This window comes from Oncorhynchus tshawytscha, linkage group LG30 (assembly GCF_018296145.1).
Source record: "Oncorhynchus tshawytscha isolate Ot180627B linkage group LG30, Otsh_v2.0, whole genome shotgun sequence".
In the NCBI taxonomy this organism is placed as follows: Eukaryota; Metazoa; Chordata; class Actinopteri; order Salmoniformes; family Salmonidae; genus Oncorhynchus; species Oncorhynchus tshawytscha.
This window is the reverse complement of record NC_056458.1, coordinates 10,793,645-10,818,956: the sequence shown is the minus strand read 5'-3', so window position 1 is coordinate 10,818,956 and position 25,312 is coordinate 10,793,645. Positions and strand designations below refer to the sequence as shown.

At 42.0% G+C, this 25,312-nt stretch overlaps 1 protein-coding gene across 41 annotated transcripts in view; it reads left to right on the top strand.

The window, feature by feature from the left end:
* The window catches only part of LOC112243017 (protocadherin gamma-C5-like), a 140,372-nt gene that overhangs the window by 90,226 nt on the left and 24,834 nt on the right, over positions 1-25,312 (top strand). Inside the window, exon 1 of one of the 41 annotated variants that reach the window (XM_042309418.1) lies at positions 16,497-19,125. The exons of the other annotated variants lie outside the window; for them this stretch is intronic. Coding sequence (XP_042165352.1) covers positions 16,681-19,125 — 2,445 coding nt within the window. The 5' untranslated portion in view covers positions 16,497-16,680. Of the gene's footprint in view, positions 1-16,496; positions 19,126-25,312 lie in introns of those variants that run through there. 41 annotated transcript variants of the gene reach the window in all.

The following is a 25,312-nucleotide window of genomic DNA, read 5'->3' as shown; positions in this document are numbered from 1 at the left end:
GCCTTTTTTGCCTTTACCTCCCTTATCTCACCTCATTTGCTCACATTGTATATAGACTCATTTTTCTACTGTATTATTGACTGTATGTTTGTTTTACTCCATGTGTAACTCTGTGTTGTTGTACGTGTCGAACTGCTTTGCTTTATCTTGGCCAGGTCGCAGTTGTAAATGAGAACTTGTTCTCAACTTGCCTACCTGGTTAAATAAAGGTGAAATAAAAAAATCAAAAATAAAAATGTCACGTCAGTATCTATGGCCCTCTAGGTTGGTTCAACACCACAGCTTTATACAGTGAGGCTATGGAATACATTTTTTTTTATAGAACACTTCCCACTGTAAGACCCTGTCTTAACAGAGACTGTGTTTGATAAGTAGCCCTTTGGCTTTACACTCCTGGCTTTGGGTTTTCCCTATCTGTAATAACAGAATGTGTGCTCTGCTCGTCTTAAGCTATGAACATACAATGCACACAGCACATCAATACTTCATTTGCACAGTAGCCTATACCTTTCCCTTTCCAGCATTCATTCAAAACAAATGTGTTTCTCTGTGCATGATTTTCAGACAGCTTGCAGTTTCCCACCCCACCCTTCCCCACCGACACAGAAACATTCCACATATTAATTTTCATGACTGGCTGAGTCACACTGAAGACTGCACCATTCCCTCAGAAGTTGCACGCAGCGACAGCTTAATGTATGGAGGTTTGAGCGGAAGGCACTGTATTACAGTGCAGAGACAGAGGAAAGGGACCCCTGCCTTGGACTATGTTTAAGTCTTCACTGAGCCGCAGTGGGGCTGGGCAGGGCAGGGCCAGCAGGAAGGGGAAACCTGTCTGTATTATTTTTGTCTGAATCTCTCTATCTCTTTGTCTGGGGAGATGATGTGTGTAACGTTGGTTTCCTACTGTCAGGGAAGATGATATCGTTGCTGGTGTTTGTGAAGATTGTGATAATAAAGATAAGAACAATGTGAAAAATCATACTCTTCCTTGTTTAGAAGTGAAATACAAGGTTGTCAACACTCTTGCAGATCTAACCATGTTGTAGAGACCAAGCACAGTAAAACAATAAGAAAAATGTGCAAAGGATTTAGTGACATAGTGCCTATATTTTGTGTTTGGTAATAACAAACATGTTTTGTTGGTGATGGTAAACCTGCTTGTGTTCCCCTGGTGGTCAAATCAAATTGTATTTGTCACATGTGCCGAATACAACAGGTGTAGTAGACCTTACCGTGAAATGCTTACTGACAAGCCCTTAACCAACAATGCAGTTCAAGAAACACAGTTAAGAAAAAAAAGTAAAAAACGAGGCTATATACAGGGTGTACTTGTACCGACTCAATGAGTGGGGTAGAGGTTAGGCAAGGAAATTTGTAAAGTGATTATGCATAGATAATAAACAGCGAGTAGCTTTAAGAAGTTGTTAAGGAACCTTTTGGTCGTAGACTCGGCCCTCCGGTACCGCTTGCCTTGCAGTAGCAGAGAGAACAGTCTATGACTTGGGTGACTGGAGTCTTTGACAATTATTTGGGCCTTCCTCTGACACCGCCTGGCATAGAGGTCCTGGATGTCAGGAATCTTGGCCCCAGTGAGGTCTGGCACCGACCTTATGATTATAGGGCCCAGAGTTTTCCCTGATGAAGGGACCTGACCAGGAACACCTCAGGGCCCTACTCATGAAGCATAAGGAGAACATTAAGAAAACACCAGTGTAATGCTATGGTTGTTGCACACATTGAACCCACACTGCACATGCACAGAATGATATACAACACAGTGGTCATGCTAAGTGACTGTGGTCATGCTAAGTGACTGTGGTGAACATGTATCAGATTGGTCTGTATCGAAACTCTTTTTCTGTTTTGATAATGTCTCTGTGTATATCTCTGTGTACTGTGAGTACAGTCCTTGTCCTAATCTAATGAATATGTCTTTATTTTCTCTCTTTTCCATGTCGCCACTGCATCTGCTCCCTCTGTGTTTCTCAAAACAAGGTAAGATCAACTAATCTCCTTTTCTACCTGCCAATTTATCCTACCAATCTGTATCCTACCGATCTGTAATCTATCTATCTGTCAAGCTATATCAAACCACATAAAATCTCTCTCGCTCTCTCGCTCTCTCTCTCTCTCTCTCACACTCACACACACACACACACACACACACACACACACACACACACACACACACACACACACACACACACACACACACACACACACACACACATACATACACACACTTGTGTATGCACTTAGTCCAATGTAACCTTTAAGAGGATCATGTTCAACACACAAGTAGCAGAGGTAAAGGGACAGATCAGCATTGTTCATCATATGTCACAGCCAGTTATACAGATTTTTGACATTGTATTATTTATGATTCCAATGCTTGCCATTGAAATATCTCAGTGATAACAAAGAGTAAAATAACATTCCCATGAGCTGTGTATGAAAAATATCTAAATACATCTATAATGAATATGTTGGTACTTGTATTGGTCACATGACAAACAGCAGAATGAAATGCAGACTTTTATACACAGTTCCTCGAACAAAGCGGTTTCAGTGCATTTCGGTGTCTGTTCTACCTCTTGAAATGCTACCCGGGTGTTTATCTGAGGAAATGTCTGTTCATATAGCTCCTGTTTCCCTTTCTAGTGAAGGGAAACAAGCACGCATTGTTTATGCCACTCTCGTGCTGCCTATTGTCTGCCGCATGCACCAGAGTGAGCTCTCCGCCTGTGTGGCGCTGTCCACCCGCGTGGTGCTGAAATGGTCCTCTCTGTGCAGCGCGCGTGGTCTCCTCTGCTTTCCATGGATTGGATAATCTCTTGCTGCACAAGTGGGTCATACTGTGCCACTGATCATCGTGATGAAATACGACTGTATTTATATCTTGTCGACCTGGCCCATATTATATAACACTGTGATATGATTATAAGCATGATTCATGATTAAACCTTTATTTTGATCTAACGCTAGGTCGTTATCAATAAAACGTCACAATATGGTGCAGAGCGTTCGATTTGACTGGTGGGGGCACGGAGACCTCCAGCTCCTCTAAAGCTATTGACAACTACGTGTCGTTTGCAAGTGATTGTTAAATCAACTATTTGGTTGTAATATCATCACGTCTTGAAGTGCCTAGTCAGACCTACACATTTCAGATTATTCTCTTTCATCGAAGTTATGCAGCAGGTAACTGCATGCTTTTCATGATCAGTAAAAAATATATTGATTATGTATTTCCAGACACATGGAAAGAGCTTGAAATCGGCAAGTCCTCTTCCTGGTAAAGTTGTCAGTCGGACTACTGTCATCACCACTATAGATGGCAAGACAACATAGCCATCTAGTTTATCCACTGAAAGTTCGCCAACTTGTCCATCATTCAATATAACCTGCCATGTCTGTAAGCAGTAATCACGATGAAACACTTAGAAACAACATTGAACAGAAGATAATGTAAGCTAACTTCGCGGGGCAGGCCCTACGTTGGTTTGAGAACGAGCTGCATTAGGTCTACATTCCACTATCTTTACGCCAATGTACACCGTTTATATTTGTAGCTTGCAAAGTACACATGATCAGCTAACAGTACATTGGTAAATGCGCCCTTCTGCTGCTTGACAGGTAGAGCCCACAAAGGATTGGAAATGAACCTAAACCACTCGTACTTGTCAGGTACGGGTCACTTGTGTTCTATATCACTAAAATATCCACTTAATGGTGGCCAATATTGAGAGATATCCTGAGGCTACGCTCACTTATCTGAAATTACATGATCAATTGATGTTCATGAAAAGCATGCATTTACTGCTGTATAAATCTGATGATAGAGCTAAATGTGCCCAATTCTTTTTGCATGGAATAATCTGAAATGTGTAGTTCTGACTAGGCACTTCAAGAGGTGATGATATTACAACCAAACAGTTAACATTTATTTAACAATCACTTGAAAATGGAAGGCAGTTGTCAATGGTTTTAGCGGAGCTGGGGATCTCCATGGAGGCAAATCGAACGCTCTGTACCTTATTGTGTGACGTTTTACTGACGACGACCTATTAGAGTTGCTAGGGATATTTAGTTAATCTATGCCCCACGGTTGTAGCCTGCTGTCGATAAAAATCAGTGTGGGCGAATTGCTATTGTGGTGGTCAGACATATAAACCTAGCCTAAAGGCTTCCTCGGTCAGTTACACAGCAAATTAGTAAAATAATAAAATATGTAGGCTACTATCTAAATACACGCTACTAAACAGTGTGTGCGTGCGTGTGTGCGTGCGTGTGAACGTGTACGTGTGCGTCAAACCTCTATTCCCTTTTGCTTCCGCCTCTCGCGATCCTTTCACTCCCAGCCCTTTACTCCCCCCTTCTGCTCGCGCTGAGCATGCTACTGTGATTAGACGTGTGTGTGTGTGAGGGGATGAGAGAGACTGGCTCCCTGCTCCTCATGACAGACTATGAGAACACCAATAGGCTGTGCTTCCCTCTCATTGCCACACGACGGCAGAAATAGTACAGTAAACGGAGGGTTTGAAGTGATACAGTGCTTTTATGATTATTGGGAAATAAAGATAATAATAATAGGCTATAGGTTAATATTTGCATTTTTGGGGGGCGCTATTTATTTATTTATTTAGTGAATTACCACGTTTATTTTGTACAGTAGCATATTTACTACTTTTCAATCAAAGTAAAATGTTACACCTGTAAATAAATACTGAGTATCTGTTTCTGTATTTTAAGCATTCTACTCATAGTGAAGGAATAGACTGCACCTTTAAGATACTCTACGTGTGTGATTGGTTATATCAAGAGGGTTCTCTGCACCAATACTGAGCTGAGCCAGACAAAGGGATCTACTCCCTCCCCTCAGACTCAGCATTACATCCCGTAGCCTACAATGCTCAGATCTGGGAGCTACACTTGAACTGAATGGAAACAAAAGAAGGTCTGCTTGCATTTTTGGGAAATGTGTATTCAAGACACTATGGCGAGTAACTTCAGTTTTTATATTTTGTGATGGTGAGGATTTACTGTGAAAAGGAGGTTTGATGGAACAAAGGACAATGAGGATTCGAGGCCATTTGAGTTGGCAAGTGTTATGGATTTATCCATTTGTTCTCCTGTGGAATACAATAGAGGCGCAGATTCCATACACTATACCTGAGGAATTAAAGGAAGGTTCTGTTGTTGGAAATATAGCCAAGGACCTGGGTTTGGGAATATCTGAGATATATGACCGTAAACTGAGGATAGCTTCTGATGCTGGTAAGCAGTATTTCAGTGTGGATTTGGGAAAGGGTGAGCTGGTTGTCAATGAAAGGATAGACAGAGAATATTTATGTGGAGAGAATGTCCCTTGTTTGTTACCGCTGGAGGTTATAGTTGAAAATCCTTTACAGCTGCACCGCATGGAAATCGAAATACAGGATATAAATGATAATTCTCCAGGTTTTCTTACAAATGAACGCATTTTGAAAATAGCTGAGGTGATTAATCCAGGTGCAAAATTCCCATTGGAAAGTGCACATGATCCTGACGTAGACGCAAATTCATTACGGTCCTATAGTATCAGTGATAATGACCATTTCCTGTTGAACATGAAGACCCAGGGAGGCCAAAAAAATCCCGAACTTGTGCTGAAGACTTCACTGGACAGAGAGAAGCAGGCCGTTCACAAGCTCGTGCTCACCGCTGTAGACGGAGGGACTCCTGCACGATCTGGTACTTCTGAAATCACCGTCATAGTTCTTGATGTTAATGATAATGAGCCCCAGTTTGAGAGACCTTTTTATGAAATAGCTGTAGCTGAGAATAGACCCGTTGGCAATCAGATAGTAAATGTAAAAGCATCAGATTCTGACGAAGGACTAAATGGAGAGATCGAGTATTTCTTTGCAGAACAGACACCAGATAGTATAAGGACATTACTTAATGTTGACTCAAATACTGGCGAAATAACTATCAAAGGACAGCTTGATTATGAACAGACGAATTTGCATACGTTTGATATTGTGGCAAAAGATAAAGGCAGTCCACAGATGGAGGGGCACTGTAGTGTAAAGATCAATATTGCTGATGTTAATGATAATGCCCCTCAAATTATTATAACCTCACTGACCAGTCCAATACCGGAGAATTCAGCCCCTGGGATGGTTATTGCATTGATTAGCGCGAAAGACTTAGACGTTGGTGAGAATGGCAAAGTAAAGTTAAACATGTCCCGGGGTTCCCCGTTCACTCTGAAGCCCTCTGTTTCCAACCATTATGCACTGGTGACCAACGGTCCATTAGACCGAGAGACGTTCTCGAAGTATGATGTTGTCATTAACGCGATTGATTCAGGGTCCCCACCTTTATCTACAAAGAAAACCGTTACCGTGAAAATCCTAGATGTCAATGACAATCCTCCAGTGTTTTCCCAGACATCGTATACTGTTTATGTCAAAGAAAACGGAACCCCGGGATCTATAATGAGCTCAGTGTCCGCCTCTGATACAGACATGGGTGAGAATGCAAAGATCTCCTATTCTATATTAGACTCTAAAGTACAAGACGTGTCTGTCTCCTCCTATATTTACATAAACTCAGATAACGGCAGCATCTTCAGCATGCACTCGTTTGACTATGAGAAACTGAAGGTGTTTCAGATACAGGTCCAGGCAAAGGACCACGGCTCTCCGTCTCTGAGCAGCAACGTCACGGTTCATGTTTTTATCCTGGACCAGAACGACAATGCACCCTCTGTTATTTACCCTTCCGCTGTCATGGGCTCTGTCTCCCATCAGAAGATGCCCCGGTCCGCTAAAGCAGGCCACCTCGCCACTAAGATATCGGCAGTGGACGCAGACTCAGGTCATAACGCCTGGATTTCCTATAGGCTGGTGGAGGCCACAGACTCGTCTCTGTTCAGTGTGAATCTTTACACAGGGGAGGTGAGGACTAAACGCGCTGTTTCAGAGCAGGATGACTCCTCTCAGAGGCTGCTTATAGAGATACAGGACAATGGGGAACCGGTCCAGTCCGCCACAATCACAGTCAACATAGTGTTAGAGGACGAGCTCCACGAGCCCATCTCGGACTTCCGCCAGAAAACAGCCGAGCCCAACAAGAGAAACAGTAAAATCACCTTTTATTTGATCATCTCTCTGGCCTCAGTGTCCGTTTTGTCTTTGTTGACTTTTCTCATCTTAGTGGTGAAATGTGTTAGAAACAGCAGGAGCAGCTCGAGTTGCTGTATCAGACGGGCTGACTCTGACGGATACAAGAATCCCAACAGAAACCTGCAGCTCCAGCTCAACACTGACGGACCTATTAAGTATGTGGAGGTCCTGGGAGGGGACATGTTGTCTCAGAGCCAGTCCTTCAGGTCGTGTCTCTCTCCAGTGTCCGAGTTCAGTGATTTCACCCTCGTTAAGTCCAGCAGCACCACAGACTTTAAGGAGATGATAAACGTGCTTGATGCGTCTTTACCGGACAGCGCGTGGACATTCGAGAGCCAACAGGTGAGAGCAGTTACTATATAATGTGTTTTTTTTAATCACCGGATTATATCGTTGTTCATTTGTGACTGTATCTCCTGGCACTTGGTTTTACCACTTCTACTCATTTCAATTCTATATACTTTTGGTGTGTAGGCTATTCATTTTTCATGATATGGAGTCATGAAATGACATTCTTCTACACTTTGGCCTTTATATATTAATTGGTTTGTTTATTGTACATGAAGGTAAACCATAAATGCCAATGCAGTAACAGACACCAATTCTGAGGAGTGAATGGACACATCACTACATCACTACTGCTCATAACAGCACTGTTTCTTTAACTGCCAGTGCTGAGATACTCGCCATGATAATTCATTGGAGTTCTGTGAACCAATCATGTGCTGAACTGTACAAATAGATCTAGTCCCTCCCCCAGCCTCAGCACCATAACCCCAGCCTCGTCGAGAACCAGGCTTTTTTTTAGGTATGGCTACCCGAGACTACCATAATCCTTACAATGCACAGAGCTGAGAGAGACAGAGCTTCGCTCATTTTGAGAGATAGGACCGACATATAAAACTGTTTAATTCTATAGGAATAATACGTTTTACTTGGTAGGATTATCTTGAAATGTATTACAAACCAAGACCTTTACGAAGTCCAAGGGATCATCATTCATGGAAATGCGGATTCAAATGAAGATGGTATTTCTGTGGCGGGGGCTTCTGCTTTCCTCCCTTCTGTGGAATACAATAGAAGCGCAGACGCGCTACACCATCCCGGAGGAGCTGAGTTTGGGATCCGTTATTGGGAATATAGCAATGGATCTGGGTTTGAAAGTGTCTGAGATTTCCGATCGTAAACTGAGGATAGCCTCCGAGGGCGATAAGCAGTATTTCAGTGTGGATTTGGGAAGAGGTGATCTCATTGTTAGTGAGAGAATAGACAGGGAGAATCTGTGTGGACGAAATCCCAATTGTCTGTTACCTTTGGAGGCTTTAATTGAAAACCCACTACAGCTGTATCGTGTTGAAATCGAAATACAGGATATAAATGACAATTCCCCAGTATTCCAAAACAATCAAAATGTTTTAAATATTGCGGAGTCTAGAATTCCAGGTGTAAGATTTCGTTTGGAATCAGCACAAGACCCCGACGTTGGCTCCAATTCCTTACGCTCATATACACTAAGTAAAAATGAACATTTTGTGTTAGACATAAAAACAAAGAAGGATGGGTCAAAAGTCCCAGAATTGGTTTTAGAAAAAGTATTGGACAGAGAAAAACAGTCCGTACAGAGCCTGCTTTTGACGGCCGTAGATGGTGGAAATCCTGCTAGATCAGGCACAGCAGAAATTACTATTCGAGTTCTAGACAATAACGACAATGCACCTGTGTTTGAAGAAAGTACATATGACATTCAAGTGGTTGAAAACACATTACCAGGAACGGTCGTCGTCACTGTTAAAGCAGTCGATCTTGATGATGGGTCCAACAGTGAGATCGTTTACTCATTTGGACCACACACATCAGAGTCACTACAGGACCTTATAACTGTAGATCCGCAAACCGGTGAAATAATAGTTCAGGGAAATATAGATTATGAAAAGGGAAATTCGTTTAAATTTGATGTTCTCGCAACAGACAAGGGCACCCCACCAATGCAGGGCGTATGTAGTATTAATGTAGAAGTTATTGATTTAAACGACAATTCCCCAGCTCTCATTTTAAAATCGCAGCCTAGCCCGGTGAGGGAAGACACGCCTATTGGAACGGTTGTTGCTTTGATAAGTGCCAAGGACATAGACTCTGGAGATAATGGTGAGGTAAGTCTGAATATAGCGTTAGGCTTACCTTTTTCATTAAAACCATCCATTTCTAATAACTACGCTTTGGTTACTGATTCCAGTTTCGATCGGGAGAAAAAAACGCAGTATACTGTCGAAATTATAGCTTCTGACCACGGGGAACCGTCTCTTACCTCTAGAAAAACAATCACGGTTCGTGTTTTAGATGTCAATGACAACTCGCCAGTGTTTTCCCAGCCGTTCTATACTGTGTATGTTAAAGAAAATGGCATCCCGGGATCTTTACTGAGCTCAGTGTCCGCTTCTGATACAGACATGGGTGAGAATGCGAAGATCTCCTATTCTATATTAGACTCTAAAGTACAAGACGTGTCTGTCTCCTCCTATATTTACATAAACTCAGATAACGGCAGCATCTACAGCATGCACTCGTTTGACTATGAGAAACTGAAGGTGTTTCAGATACAGGTCCAGGCAAAGGACCACGGCTCTCCGTCTTTGAGCAGCAACGTCACGGTTCATGTTTTTATCCTGGACCAGAACGACAATGCACCCGCTGTTATTTACCCATCCGTTGTCATGGGCTCTGTCTCCCATCAGAAGATGCCCCGGTCCGCTAAAGCAGGCCACCTGACCACTAAGATATCGGCAGTGGACGCAGACTCGGGCCATAACGCCTGGATTTCCTATAGGCTGGTGGAGGCCACAGACTCCTCTCTGTTCAGTGTGAATCTTTACACGGGGGGGGTGAGGACTAAACGCGCTGTTTCAGAGCAGGATGACTCCTCTCAGAGACTGCTTATAGAGATACAGGACAATGGGGAGCCGGTCCAGTCCGCCACAGTCACAGTCAACATAGTGTTAGAGGACGGGCTCCACGAGCCCATCTCGGACTTCCGCCAGAAAACAGCCGAGCCCAGCAAGAGAAACAGTAAAATCACCTTTTATTTGATCATCTCTCTGGCCTCAGTGTCCGTTTTGTCTTTGTTGACTTTTCTCATCTTAGTGGTGAATTGCGTTAGGAACAGTAGGAGCAGCTCGAGTTGCTGTATCAGACGGGCTGACTCTGACGGATACAAGAATCCCAACAGAAACCTGCAGCTCCAGCTCAACACTGACGGCCCTATTAAGTATGTGGAGGTCCTGGGAGGGGACATGTTGTCTCAGAGCCAGTCCTTCAGGTCGTGTCTCTCTCCAGTGTCCGAGTTCAGTGATTTCACCCTCGTTAAGCCCAGCAGCACCACTGACTTTAAGGACATGATAAACGTACTTGATGCATCTTTACCGGACAGCGCGTGGACGTTCGAGAGCCAACAGGTGAGCGTATGTTTTTATTACCACCGGCTTATATCGTTCTTCATTTATGACTGTATCTCCTGGAACTGGGTTTTACCACTTCTATTCATTCGATGCGATAAAATTTGGGTGTTTTTCTTTTTCTGTTTTTATGAGAGTTTTCAGCTATAGATACTTTATCGGTATTTTTTCAATGTAACGCATCCGCTGATGTTGCACTTTTGCATTTGCGGTGAGAGCGCTGTTAGTCAGACCATTAGACATCCTGAAAATCGGGCTTCACATAAAATCATCCGTCCGAACGGGTTGTCCTACATACGATTGTGACCCCTCTATGGAGAAGTGAGACCCATATGCGCATTGGGACTCGTCTGAAGTCGGTGCAGCAGATGTGCCTAATTACAGTTGAAGTCGGAAGTTTACATACACTTAGGTTGTAGTCATTAAAACTCGTTTTCAACCACTCCACAAATTTCTTGTTAACAAACTATAGTTTTGACAAGTCGGTTAGGACATCTACTTTGTGCATGACACAAGTCATTTTTCCAACAATTGTTTACAGACAGATTATTTCACTTATAATTCACTGTATCACAATTCCAGTGGGTCAGAAGTTTACATACACTAAGTTAACTGTGCCTCTTAAACAGCTTGGAAAATTCACAAAAAAGTATGTCATGGTTTAGAAGCTTCTGATGGGCTAATTGACATAATTTGAGTCAATTGGAGGTGTACCTGTGGATGTATTTCAATGCCTACCTTTCAAACTCAGTGCTTCTTTGCTTGATATCATGGAAAAATCTAAAGAAATCCGCCAAGACCTCAGAAAAAAATTGTAGACGTCCACAAGTCTGGTTCATCCTTGGGAGCAATTTCCAACACCTGAAGGTACCACGTTCATCTGTACAAACAATAGTACGCAAGTATAAACACCATGGGACCACGCAGCCATCATTCTGCTCAGGAAGGAGATGCGTTCTGGAGATGCGTACTTTGGTGCGAAAAGTGCAAATGAATCCCAGAACAACAGCAAAGGATCTTGTGAAGATGCTGGAGGAAACAGGTACAAAAGTATCTATATCCACAGTAAAATGAGAACTATATTGACATAACCTGAAAGGCTGCTCAGCAAGGAAGAAGCCACTCCTCCTAATCCGCCATAAAAAAACAAGACTACGGTTTGCAACTGCACATGGGGACAAAGAGCGTACTTTTTGGAGAAATGTCCTCTGGTCTGATGAAACAAAAATAGAACTGTTTGGCCATAATGACCATCGTTATGTTTGGAGGAAAAAGGGGGAGGCTTGTAAGCCAAAGAACACCATCGCAACTGTGAAGCACGTGGATGGCAGCATCGTGTTGTGGGAGTGCTTTGCTGCAGGAGGGACTGGTGCACTTCACAAAATAGATGGCATCATGAGGAGGGACATTTCTGTGGATATATTGAAGCAACATCTCAAGACATCAGTCAGGAAGTTAAAGCTTGGTCCCAAATGGGTATTCCAAATGGACAATGACCCCAAGCATGCTTCCAAAGTTGTGGCTAAGCCCTGTCCTCAATCCTATTGAAAATGTGTGGGTAGAACTGAAAAGGCATGTGCTAGCAAGTAGGCCTACAAACCTGGCTCAGTTACACCAGCTCTGTCAGGATGAACGGGCCAAAATTCACCCAACTTATTGTGGGAAGCTTGTGGAAGGCTACCCAAAACGTTTGACCCAAGTTAAACAATTTAAAGGCAATGCTACCAAATACTAATTGAGTGTATGTAAACCTCTGACCCACTGGGAATGTGATGAAAGAAATACAATCTGAAATAAATCATTCTCTCTACTATTATTCTAACATTTCACATTCTTAAAATAAAGTGGTGATTCCAACTGACCTAAAACAGGGAATTTTTACTAGGATTAAATGTCAGGAATTGTGAAAAACTGAGTTCAAATGTATTTGGCTAAGGTGTATGTAAACTTCCGACTTCAACTGTACGTCTGTTGTCCAAACATTTTGGGCAACACACTAATATGACCCATCTGTGGAAAGGTGAGACTCTCACTCACACGTTCATGTCAGTTCTTTTGCTCGCCCTCAGGCCTCACAAGACCCCGCCGAAGTACCAGTTGAATAGAAATATATATTTAGATTGTTCAGAGCTGAAAATAAGTAGTTAAATACATGTTTCCCGATCTTTCTTATTTCTCTCAGATATAGAACAGAGACTTCAGAACAAACTACCTTTTGATTTTTTGTTCCATGTAGTGAATCTGTAATTCAATGTGTTTGTAATGGGCTAATAGCAGTACGGCCATATTAAAATGTTAATCATGTATGTATGTATGTATGTATGTATGTATGTATGTATGTATGTATGTATGTATGTATGTATGTATGTATGTATGTATGTATGTATGTATGTATGTATGTATGTATGTATGTATGTATGTATGTATGTATGTATGTATGTATGTATGTATGTATGTATGTATGTATGTATGTATGTATGTATGTATGTATGTATGTATGTATGTATGTATGTATGTATGTATGTATGTATGTATGTATGTATGTATGTATGTATGTATGTATGTATGTATGTATGTATGTATGTATGTATGTATGTATGTATGTATGTATGTATGTATGTATGTATGTATGTATGTATGTATGTATGTATGTATGTATGTATGTATGTATGTATGTATGTATGTATGTATGTATGTATGTATGTATGTATGTATGTATGTATGTATGTATGTATGTATGTATGTATGTATGTATGTATGTATGTATGTATGTATGTATGTATGTATGTATGTATGTATGTATGTATGTATGTATGTATGTATGTATGTATGTATGTATGTATGTATGTATGTATGTATGTATGTATGTATGTATGTATGTATGTATGTATGTATGTATGTATGTATGTATGTATGTATGTATGTATGTATGTATGTATGTATGTATGTATGTATGTATGTATGTATGTATGTATGTATGTATGTATGTATGTATGTATGTATGTATGTATGTATGTATGTATGTATGTATATTTTTTTGTTTTATAATTGAAGGGGCCTTACAATTGAAAATCAAACAGCTAAATGACCTTCTTAAAACAATTCCATATAGTTTAAACTCCCCCGGCTTAGACAGGGCTTAGTCTGTATAGGGTTAAACTGACAGATATTTATGGGGATTTTTGTATATTGCTAATTAGATTTATGCTGGGACGCAAAAAAACAACTCTAGGTTAAAGAATATTGTTTAACTTGGTCTAAGCGCTCCAGGCTGCAAGCGCTGTCCACAAACAAGGTGCTGAAATAGCTCTGGATTAGTTAGCGAGTCATGGAACACTTGCTCCTGTTGTTCTCTCTGTGTTATTTGTAGTTTATACAGTGCATTCGGAAAGTATTCAGACCCCTGGAATTTTAACACATTTTGTTACGTTACAGCCTTATTCTAAAATGGATTTTTTTAAAAAATCCTCATCATTCTACACACAATACCCCATAATGACAAAGAGAAAACAGGTTTTTAGAAATGTTTGCACATTTATGTAAAAAAAAAAAAAAGAAATTCCTTATTTACATAAGTATTCAGACCCTTTGCTATGAGACTCGAAATTGAGCTCAGGTGCGTCCTGTTCCCATTGATCATCCTTGATCATCCTGTGGTAAATTCAATTGATTGGACATGATTTGGGAGGCACACACCTGTCTATATAACGTCACACAGTTGACAGTGCATGTCGAAGCATAAACCAAGCCATGAGGTCGAAGGAATTGTCCGTAGAGCTCCAAGACAGGATTGTGTTGAGGTACAGATCTGGGGAAGGTTACCAAAACGTTTCTGTAGCATTGAAGGTCCCCAAGAACATAGTGGCCTCCATCATTCTTGATTGGAAGAAGTTTGAAACCACCAAGACTCTTTCTAAATCAAATCAAATCAAATCAAATGTATTTATATAGCCCTTCGTACATCAGCTGATATCTCAAAGTGCTGTACAGAAACCCAGCCTAAAACCCCAAACAGAAAGCAATGCAGGTGTAGAAGCACGGTGGCTAGGAAAAACTCCCTAGAAAGGCCAAAACCTAGGAAGAAACCTAGAGAGGAACCAGGCTATGTGGGGTGGCCAGTCCTCTTCTGGCTGTGCCGGGTGGAGATTATAACAGAACATGGCCAAGATGTTCAAATGTTCATAAATGACCAGCATGGTCCAATAATAATAAGGCAGAACAGTTGAAACTGGAGCAGCAGCACGGCCAGGTGGACTGGGGACAGCAAGGAGTCATCATGTCAGGTAGTCCTGAGGCATGGTCCTTAGGGCTCAGGTCCTCCGAGAGAGAGAAAGAGAGAATTAGAGTGAGCTCACTTAAATTCACACAGGACACCGAATAGGACAGGAGAAGTACTCCAGATATAACAAACTGACCCTAGCCCCCCGACACATAAACTACTGCAGCATAAATACTGGAGGCTGAGACAGGAGGGGTCAGGAGACACTGAGCTGGCTTCCCGGCTAAACTGAGCAATCGGGGGAGAAGGGCCTTAATCAGGGAGGACTGAGCTCCAGAGTTCCTCTGTGGAGATGGGAGAATGTTTTCAGAAGGACAACCATCTCTGCAGAACTCCACCAATCAGGTATTTATGGTAGAGTGGCCAGATGGAAGCCACTTCTCAGTAAAAGGTACATGACAGCCCACTTGGAGTTTGCCAAAAGGCACCTAAAGGACTTTCAGACCATGAGAAACAAGATTCTCTGGCCTGATGAAACCAAGATTGAACTCTTTGGCCTGAATGCCAAGCGTCACATCAGGAGGAAAACTGGCAACATCCCTACGGTAAATCATGGTGGAGGCAGCATCATATGCCTTGGGGATTTTTTTCATTGGCAGGGACTAGGAGACTAGTCAGGATTGAGAGAAAGATGAACAGAGCAAACTACAAAGACATCATTGATGAAAACCTGCTCCAGAGCACTCAGGACCTCAGACTGGGGTGAAGGTTCACCTTCCAACAGGACAACAAACCTAATTACAAAGCCAAGATAACACAGGAGTGGCTTCTGGACAAGTCTCTGAATGACCTTTAGTGACCCAGCCAAAGTCTGGACTTGAACCAGATTGAACATCTCTGGAGAGACCTGAAATAGCTGTGCAGCAATGCTCCCCATCCAACCTGACAGAGCTTGAGAGGATCTGCAGAGAATAATGGGAGAAATTCCCCAAATAAAGGTGCGCCAAGGTTGTAGCATCATACCCAAGAAGACTCAAGGCTGTAATCACTGCCAAAAGTGCTTCAACAAATTACAGAGTAAAGGGTCTGAATACTTATTTAAATGTAATATGTTTATATATTTATTTTTATACATTTTCAAAAATGTCTGAACTTGTTTTTGATTTTTTTCATCATGGAGTATTGAGGGGGAAAGCATGAGGGGGAAAGCAATGAAATCCATTTTAGAATATGGCTGTAAAGTAACAAAATGTGGACAAAGTCAAGGGGTCTGAATACTTTCTGGAATGCACTATACAGGCTATTCATTTTTCATTATATTAATTCATGAAATGGCTTTCTTCTACACTTTGGCAAGCGTTTATGTAGGCTATTTATTTGTTTGTTTATTGTACATGAAGGTAAACCATAAAGGCCAATGCAGTAACAGACACCAATTTTGAGGAGTGAATGGACACATCACTACATCACTACTGCTCATAACAGCACTGTTTCTTTAACTGCCTGTGTTGAGATACTCGCCATGATAACCCATTGGATTTCTGTGAACCAATCATGTGCTGAACTGTACAAAGAGATCTAGTCCCTCCCCCAGCCTCAGCACCATAAGCCCAGCCTCGTCAAGAACCCTGCTTTTGTTTTTTTAGGTATGGCTACTGGAGTCTACCATTCTACAATGCATAGAGCTGGGAGAGACAGAGCCGCGCTCATATTGAGAGATAGGACTAATATTTAAAACGGTGTTCAGTTCTGTATGAATAATATATTTTACTAACTGGGATTACATTGCAATGTATTACAAACCAAGACCTTTACGAAGTCCAAGGGATCGTCATTCATGGAAATGAGGATTCTAATGAAGATAAAGGTTTTCCTATGGCTTCTGCTTTTCTTCCTCATGGGGTATACAATCGAAGCGCAGACGCGCTACACCATCCCCGAGGAGCTCAACGTGGGATCCGTTGTTGGGAATATAGCTAAAGATCTGGGTTTGAATTTATCTGAGATTTCCGATCGTAAATTTAGAATAGCTTCCGAGGGTGGTAAGCAGTATTTCAGTGTGGATTTGGGAAAAGGCGAGCTTATTGTTAATGAGAGGATAGACAGAGAAAGTCTTTGTGGAGGAAATGCCAATTGTCTGTTGCCTTTAGAGGCTATTATAGAAAACCCACTACAGCTGTATCGTGTTGAGATCGAAATACAGGATATAAATGACAATTCCCCAGTATTCCAAAGCAATAGAAATGTTTTAAATGTTGCGGAGCACACACTACCAGGCGCAAGATTTCGTTTAGAATCAGCACAAGACCCCGATGTTGGCTCCAATTCTTTACGCACGTATACACTTAGTAAAAATGAACATTTTGTGCTAGATATTAAAACAAATAAAGATGGGTCAAAAGTATCCGAATTGATTTTAGAAAAGGTATTGGACAGAGAAAAACAGTCCGTACACAGCCTGCTTCTAACAGCCGTGGATGGTGGGAATCCTGCTAGATCAGGCACAGCAGAAATTATTATTCGGGTACAAGACATAAACGACAATGCACCCATCTTTGAGGAAAGTGGATATGATATCCAAGTGGTTGAAAACACACGTCCAGGAACGGTCGTTGTCACTGTAAAAGCAGTCGACCGTGATGATGGAGTCAATCGTGAGATCGTGTACTCATTTGGACCACACACCTCAGAGTCCCTACAGAACCTTTTAACTGTTAATCCCCAAACTGGCGAAATAAAGGTTAAGGGAGAGATAGATTATGAAGCGAGAAATTCGTTTAAAATTGATGTTCTTGCCACAGACAAAGGCATTCCACCAATGCAAGGCCTCTGTACTATTAATGTTGAAATTATGGATTTGAATGACAATTCCCCAGAGATCATTTTAAAGTCTCAGCCTAGTCCTGTTAGTGAAGACGCGCCCGTTGGAACAGTTATAGCTTTGATAAGTGCCAAGGACGTAGACTCTGGAGATAATGGCAAAGTCAACTTGAATATAGCGCCTGGCTTACCATTTAAATTAAAACCATCTGTATCTAACAACTACGCTTTGGTTACGGACACCAGTTTGGATAGAGAAAAAAATCCAGACTACACTGTCGAAATTAAAGCTTCTGACTCCGGAACACCGTCTCTCAACTGCAGAAAAACAATTAATGTTCGTATTTTGGATGTCAATGACAACCCTCCAGTTTTCTCCCAACTTTCTTACACTGTTTACGTCAGAGAGAACAATGCTGCTGGATCAATAATGTGTTCAGTTTCCGCTTCAGATCCAGATATCGGAGAAAACGCCAAGATCTCCTATTCTATATTAGACTCTAAAGTACAAGACGTGTCTGTCTCCTCCTATATTTACATAAACTCAGATAACGGCAGCATCTACAGCATGCACTCGTTTGACTATGAGAAACTGAAGGTGTTTCAGATACAGGTCCAGGCAAAGGACCACGGCTCTCCGTCTCTGATTAGCAACGTCACGGTTCATGTTTTTATCTTGGACCTGAACGACAATGCTCCCGCTGTTATTTACCCTTCCGCTGTCATGGGCTTTGTCTCCCATCAGAAAATGCCCCGGTCCGCTAAAGCAGGCCACCTCGCCACCAAGATATCGGCAGTGGACGCAGACTCGGGCCATAACGCCTGGATTTCCTATAGGCTGGTGGAGGCCACAGACTCGTCTCTGTTCAGTGTGAATCTTTACACAGGGGAGGTGAGGACTAAACGCGCTGTTTCAGAGCAGGATGACTCCTCTCAGAGGCTGCTTATAGAGATACAAGACAATGGGGAACCGGTCCAGTCCGCCACAGTCACAGTCAACATCGTGTTAGAGGACGGGCTCCACGAGCCCATCTCGGACTTCCGCCAGAAAACAGCCGAGCCCAGCAAGAGAAACAGTAAAATCACCTTTTACTTAATTATCTCTCTGGCCTCAGTATCCGTTTTGTCTTTGTTGACTTTTCTCATCTTAGTGGTGAAATGCGTTAGAAACAGTAGGAGCAGCTCGAGTTGCTGTTTCAGACGGGCTGACTCTGACGGATACAAGAATCCCAACAGAAACCTGCAGCTCCAGCTCAACACTGACGGCCCTATTAAGTATGTGGAGGTCCTGGGAGGGGACATGTTGTCTCAGAGCCAGTCCTTCAGATCTTGTCTCTCTCCGGTATCCGAGTTCAGTGATTTCACCCTCGTTAAGCCCAGCAGCACCACTGACTTTCAGGACATGATAAACGTGCTTGATGCATCATTACCTGACAGTGCGTGGACGTTCGAGAGCCAACAGGTGAGCACAATTCCTGCTCAAATGAGTGTTATGCAAATGTCCAGTGTTCTCATCTATTATTCGTATTCCAGTGACTGACTACATTAGAATAAATCTTGCATACATTAAATGTATGTGTTTTCATAACTATGTATGTTGATAATAGGTTCACGTATTTTTTGTGGGTCTTTTGATAAACGTCTTGCATTTCAGAGGCTATACGATGCACAGCCCGCCATAACTATCTGGCTTTGCGCTGTCCAAGGTTCTGAAATGTACTCTACAGTTCTGACTCGCTGCTAGAATAGGGCGAGAGCTCTGAGTGATTCAGTTCGTCACTATAGCAGCATTGTACTTTTTTAAAACCTCAAGAATATCTTGGTTGTTTTGTACCGTGCTTTTGTTGTTCTGTTCCCTTACTTGTTCTTACAATGTTTTGTTAAATATGAATTGCTTCACTTTTTACGACTTTGATAGGGAAACAACTACGTTAATGCATCAACGGGACATGTCACAACATTATTACGTTGAAATGTTTGTTCATGAAACAGTAGCTATAGGTCTAACATAAATTATATTGTTTCATTCTACTTCGATTTCAATGTCCGGTCTATTTTGATTTTCATATTTTAAAAAAAATAGTCTTAGGAAAAACGTATTTATTTTGTGATGGTGAAGCTAGTAGGTTGTTTTCCTCGCCCGTAGCCTGGGTCTGTACTGCTGCTTACAGGCAGCACTGATCCTAGTCTTAATCTATTGGAGCGCTGAGCGCCAATAGCATGCAGCAGTGTACAAAGAGATCTACGCCCTTCCCCAGCCATAGCACAGTAACCCATACACTGCACAGAGATGGGAGAGACGGAGCTACGCTCATCGATACAGTGAAACTAACATTTTTTTTTGCAACATGTTGTACTTCAAAGATAACGAAATGTTCATGATCTAATTGCTTATAATTGCGATGTATTGCAATCCAAGAACTTCATTTGCGTCAGAAATTATATCTTCTTTGGAAATGGGGATTTTAGGAATGAAGATTCTGCGTAAACGGGCGTTCTGGCTGTTCTTTCTGCTATGGAATACAATACAGGCTCAGATCCGCTACACTATTCCAGAGGAATTGAAAGAAGGAGCTGTTGTTGGGAATATAGCAGAGGATCTTGGTTTGAAAGCGTCTGAGATTTTTGTGCGCAAACTAAGGATCGCCTCCGAGGCTGGTAAGCAATATTTCAGTGTGGATTTGAGGAGAGGCGAGTTGCTTGTCAACGAGAGGATCGACAGAGAGAGTTTGTGCGGACAAAGCGCCAGTTGTCTATTACCACTGCAGGTTGTTATTGAGGAGCCGCTCCAGCTTTACCGCGTTGAGGTGGAAGTCCAGGATATTAATGATAATGGGCCAATCTTTTTGTCTACTGAACGTGTTCTTAATGTTGCAGAATCCACAACAACAGGAGCTCGGTTTCTACTTACCAGTGCAAAGGACCCTGACGTGGGATCCAATTCCCTCAGTTCATACAAATTAAATAAAAATGACTTTTTTTCATTAAATGTTAAGACCAATAGAGATGGAACGAAAATACCAGAGTTACTTTTACAAAAAGCACTAGACAGAGAGAAACAGGCCGTTCATCATCTTGTGCTGACAGCAATAGATGGTGGCAATCCGGTCCGATCAGGTACTACGGAGGTCACTGTTCAAGTTTTAGATAACAATGACAATGCTCCAATCTTTGAGAAATCGCTTTATGAATGTTCTTTACTAGAGAATTCACCCAAAAGTACAGTGGTCATAATCGTCAAAGCCGGTGATACTGATGAGGGTGCTAATGGAGCGATGCAATACACGTTCGCTGAGCAAACGCCAGACTTCATACATGAAATGTTTTCTATTGACTCGGAGTCTGGACAGATCACTTTGACGGGAAATCTGGATTATGAAGAGAGTCACACGTATGAATTTAATATACGCGCTACAGACAAAGGAATTCCCGCTATGGAGGGCCACTGCTCTATTCGGGTAGAGATTTTAGACGTGAACGATAATGCACCTGAAATTGTCCTTACCTCGTTACCTAACCCAGTGAAAGAAGATGCTTCTTTAGGAACAGTTGTTGCTTTGATAGGCGCAAAAGATCTTGATTCAGTGGAAAATGGGAAGGTCAGTTTGAGTTTAATAGGCGAACATCCATTTAAATTGAAACCGTCGTATGCAGATAATTATGCTATACTAACAGACTCTGAACTCGACCGGGAGCTATTTTCTGAATATAAACTGAAAATTGTCGCCTCTGATTCGGGTTCTCCTCCCCTCACTTCAAAGAAAGAGGTAATTGTAAGAGTTTTGGATGTTAATGACAACCCTCCAGTTTTCTCCCAACCTTCTTACACTGTTTATGTCAGAGAGAACAATGCTGCTGGATCAATAATGTGTTCAGTTTCCGCTTCAGATCCAGATATCGGAGAAAACGCGAAGATCACCTATTCTATATTAGACTCTAAAGTACAAGACGTGTCTGTCTCCTCCTATATTTACATAAACTCAGATAACGGCAGCATCTACAGCATGCACTCGTTTGACTATGAGAAACTGAAGGTGTTTCAGATACAGGTCCAGGCAAAGGACCACGGCTCTCCGTCTTTGAGCAGCAACGTCACGGTTCATGTTTTTATCCTGGACCAAAACGACAATGCACCCGCTGTTATTTACCCTTCGGTGGTCATGGGCTCTGTCTCCCATCAGAAGATGCCCCGGTCCGCTAAAGCAGGCCACCTGACCACTAAGATATCGGCAGTGGACGCAGACTCGGGCCATAACGCCTGGATTTCCTATAGGCTGGTGGAGGCCACAGACTCGTCTCTGTTCAGTGTGAATCTTTACACAGGGGAGGTGAGGACTAAACGCGCTGTTTCAGAGCAGGATGACTCCTCTCAGAGGCTGCTTATAGAGATACAGGACAATGGGGAGCCGGTCCAGTCCGCCACAATCACAGTCAACATAGTGTTAGAGGACGAGCTCCACGAGCCCATCTCGGACTTCCGCCAGAAAACAGCCGAGCCCAGCAAGAGAAACAGTAAAATCACCTTTTATTTGATCATCTCTCTGGCCTCAGTGTCCGTTTTGTCTTTGTTGACTTTTCTCATCTTAGTGGTGAAATGCGTTAGAAACAGTAGGAGCAGCTCGAGTTGCTGTATCAGACGGGCTGACTCTGACGGATACAAGAATCCCAACAGAAACCTGCAGCTCCAGCTCAACACTGACGGCCCTATTAAGTATGTGGAGGTCCTGGGAGGGGACATGTTGTCTCAGAGCCAGTCCTTCAGATCGTGTCTCTCTCCAGTGTCCGAGTTCAGTGATTTCACCCTCGTTAAACCCAGCAGCACCACTGACTTTCAGGACATGATAAACGTGCTTGATGCATCTTTACCTGACAGTGCATGGACGTTCGAGAGCCAACAGGTGAGCATATTGTTTGAATTGGTAATTGAAATGGATCTTATTAAACTTGATATTGTTCGCATATGTTTATATGTCCTGCAATGCATAATACCGCTTGGTTTCGTAAATACTTTTCCTGTAATCTGCAATGAAAATACAATTATTTTCATTAAGAACTTCATTTTTTCAGTTATTTTTCAGTTATTTTGCTTTCATTTACACTTTTCACGTTAATTCAATCATTAATTGAACTTTCCACGTCTTGAATCGTTTTGTGCTGTGCTGTCTAACGTCAGTGGTCAACCTGGTCTCACAGCATTTCGTATTATTCTGTATGTAAATCCGAGACACTCCATTTGGTATGATATGTTACCTTTCCTATGGTACGTACTAATTTGTGAATGTACATCACTCATTTCGTATGGAATGTTACAATTTTGAAAAACTTACGAGGTTTAGTTTAGAAGTTAGGTTAAAGGGTTAGGGGAAGGGGACGGCTTAGCTAATATGTTAAGGAGTTGCAAAGTAGCTAAAAAGTAGTAAGTAGTTTAAAAGTTGTAAAAAGTAATTAGTTAAAATGCTGAAGTTGTCCATGATGAGAGTTGATCTCGCAAACCTTTGGGTTGCTAGACTTTCGCGTTATATACCCAACCATCCACTCGACCAACCACCCTACTTTTGCTTTTGCCTTAAGTAACATCTGTCCTATGTAACTATACCAAATGTAACATACACTATATAGACAGAAGTATGTGGATACACCTTCAAATTAGTGGATTTGGCTATTTCAGCCACACCCATTGATGACAGGTGTATAAAATCGAGCACACCGCCATGCAATCTCCATAGACAAACATTGGCAGTATAAAATCCTTAGTGAAGAGCTCAGTAAACTTTCAACATAGCACAGTCATAGGATGCCACCTTTCCAACAACTCCGTCTGTGAAATGTCTGCCTTGCTATAGCTGCCCCGGGCAACTGTAAGTACTGTTATTGTGAAGTGGAACACGTCTCGGAGCAACAACGGCTCAGCCACGAAGTGGTAGGCCACACAAGCTCACAGAACTGGACCGCCGAGTGCTGAAGCGCATAGCACATAAAAATCATCTGTTCTCGGTTGCAACACTCACTACCGAGTTCCAAACTGCCTCTGCAAGCAACATCAGGACAAGAACTGTTCCACGGGAGCTTCATGAAATTGGTTTCCATGGCCGATCAGCTGCACACAAGCATAAGATCACCATTAACAATGTCAAGCTTCTGCTGGTTCTCTGGAGTGATGAATCACACTTCAACATCTTGCTGTCCGACAGAATCAGGGTTTGGCTGATGCCAGGAGAACGCTACCTGCCCCAATACATTGTGCCAACTGTAAAGTTGGGTGGAAGAGGACAAAGGGTCTGGGGATGTTTTTCATGGTTCGGGCAAGGCCCCTTAGTTCCAGTAAAGGGAAATCTTAACGCTACAGCATGCAATGACATTCTAGACGATTCTGTGCTTACAACTTTGTGGCAACAGTTTGGGGAAGGCCTTTTCCTATTTCAGCATGACAATAACCCTGTGCACTAAGTGAGGTCCATACAGAAATGGTTTGTAGAGATCGGTGTGGAAGAACTTGACTGACCTGCACAGAGCCCTGACAACCCCATCAAACACCTTTGGGATGAATTGGAACACTGACTGTGAGCCAGGCTTTATCACCCAACATCAGTGCCCGACCTCACTAATGCTCTTGTGGCTGAATGGAAGCAAGTCCCCGCAGCAAAGTTCCAACATGTAGTGGAAAGCCTTCCCAGAAGAGTGGAGGCTGTTATATCAGCAAAGGTGGTACCACCTCCTTATTAATGCCCATAAAATGAGTTGTTCGACGAGCAGGTGTCCATATACTTTTGGTCATTTACTTTATCATACCAATTTGAGCGTCACAAATGTATGTTTACTATGTTACGTCTATTCTGAGAACAAGCTTCAGTGATTCCGTTTGGTGCTGTCCACTACCTTCAGTATCCAAAAGTTACCACAGCCACAACATCAAAATGGCTCTATTGTAAAAATTAATGAAAACAAACATAAGCTTTTTGGTCTTAATTTAAGGTTATGGTTACGCATAAAGTTTGCAGTGTGGTAAAGGTTAGGGTTAGGTTTAAAATCACATTTTAAGAAGGTAAATTGTAGAAATGGGCAAGGTTTATGACTTTGTGGGTATGGTAACTAGTGACGACCACTACCGTGGTGCTGAAAGTGAAAACAAATGTATGCGTTCTTCCTGCACATTGATTCTGACTCAACGGCATACCTTATTTATGTTGTTATAGGATTTTGTGCTATTTTAAAACAGTCTTTTTCAGCAATATGATATAGGCCTACATGCAAATGATCTGTAGCCAAGAATTTCTTGTGTTCTTCTGAAAGTATTGCTTCTCCAAAATACACTAATATAACTCATACATTGCCTAAAAAATATCATAGCCAAATACTAATTCAGTGACATTTATGGATCAAAATGAAAGGTTCCACATGTGCATCTTGTAACAGACAATTTGTGAAACCCTAAACTGTCCTACATCTACAATGTTACTCTTCCAGTTTAATCACAGTTTGACCACATATCCAGTTTAATCACATTGATAAATGCATGTTTTAGGACATAAAAAAAGATTCAGTTCAAATTATTATCCTATCATTTGTATGCCCCACTAAAATACAAAGTAATCAAGCCAGATCATCTCTATCTCTATGCCTGCCTATGACACTAACTCTCTGCCTATATC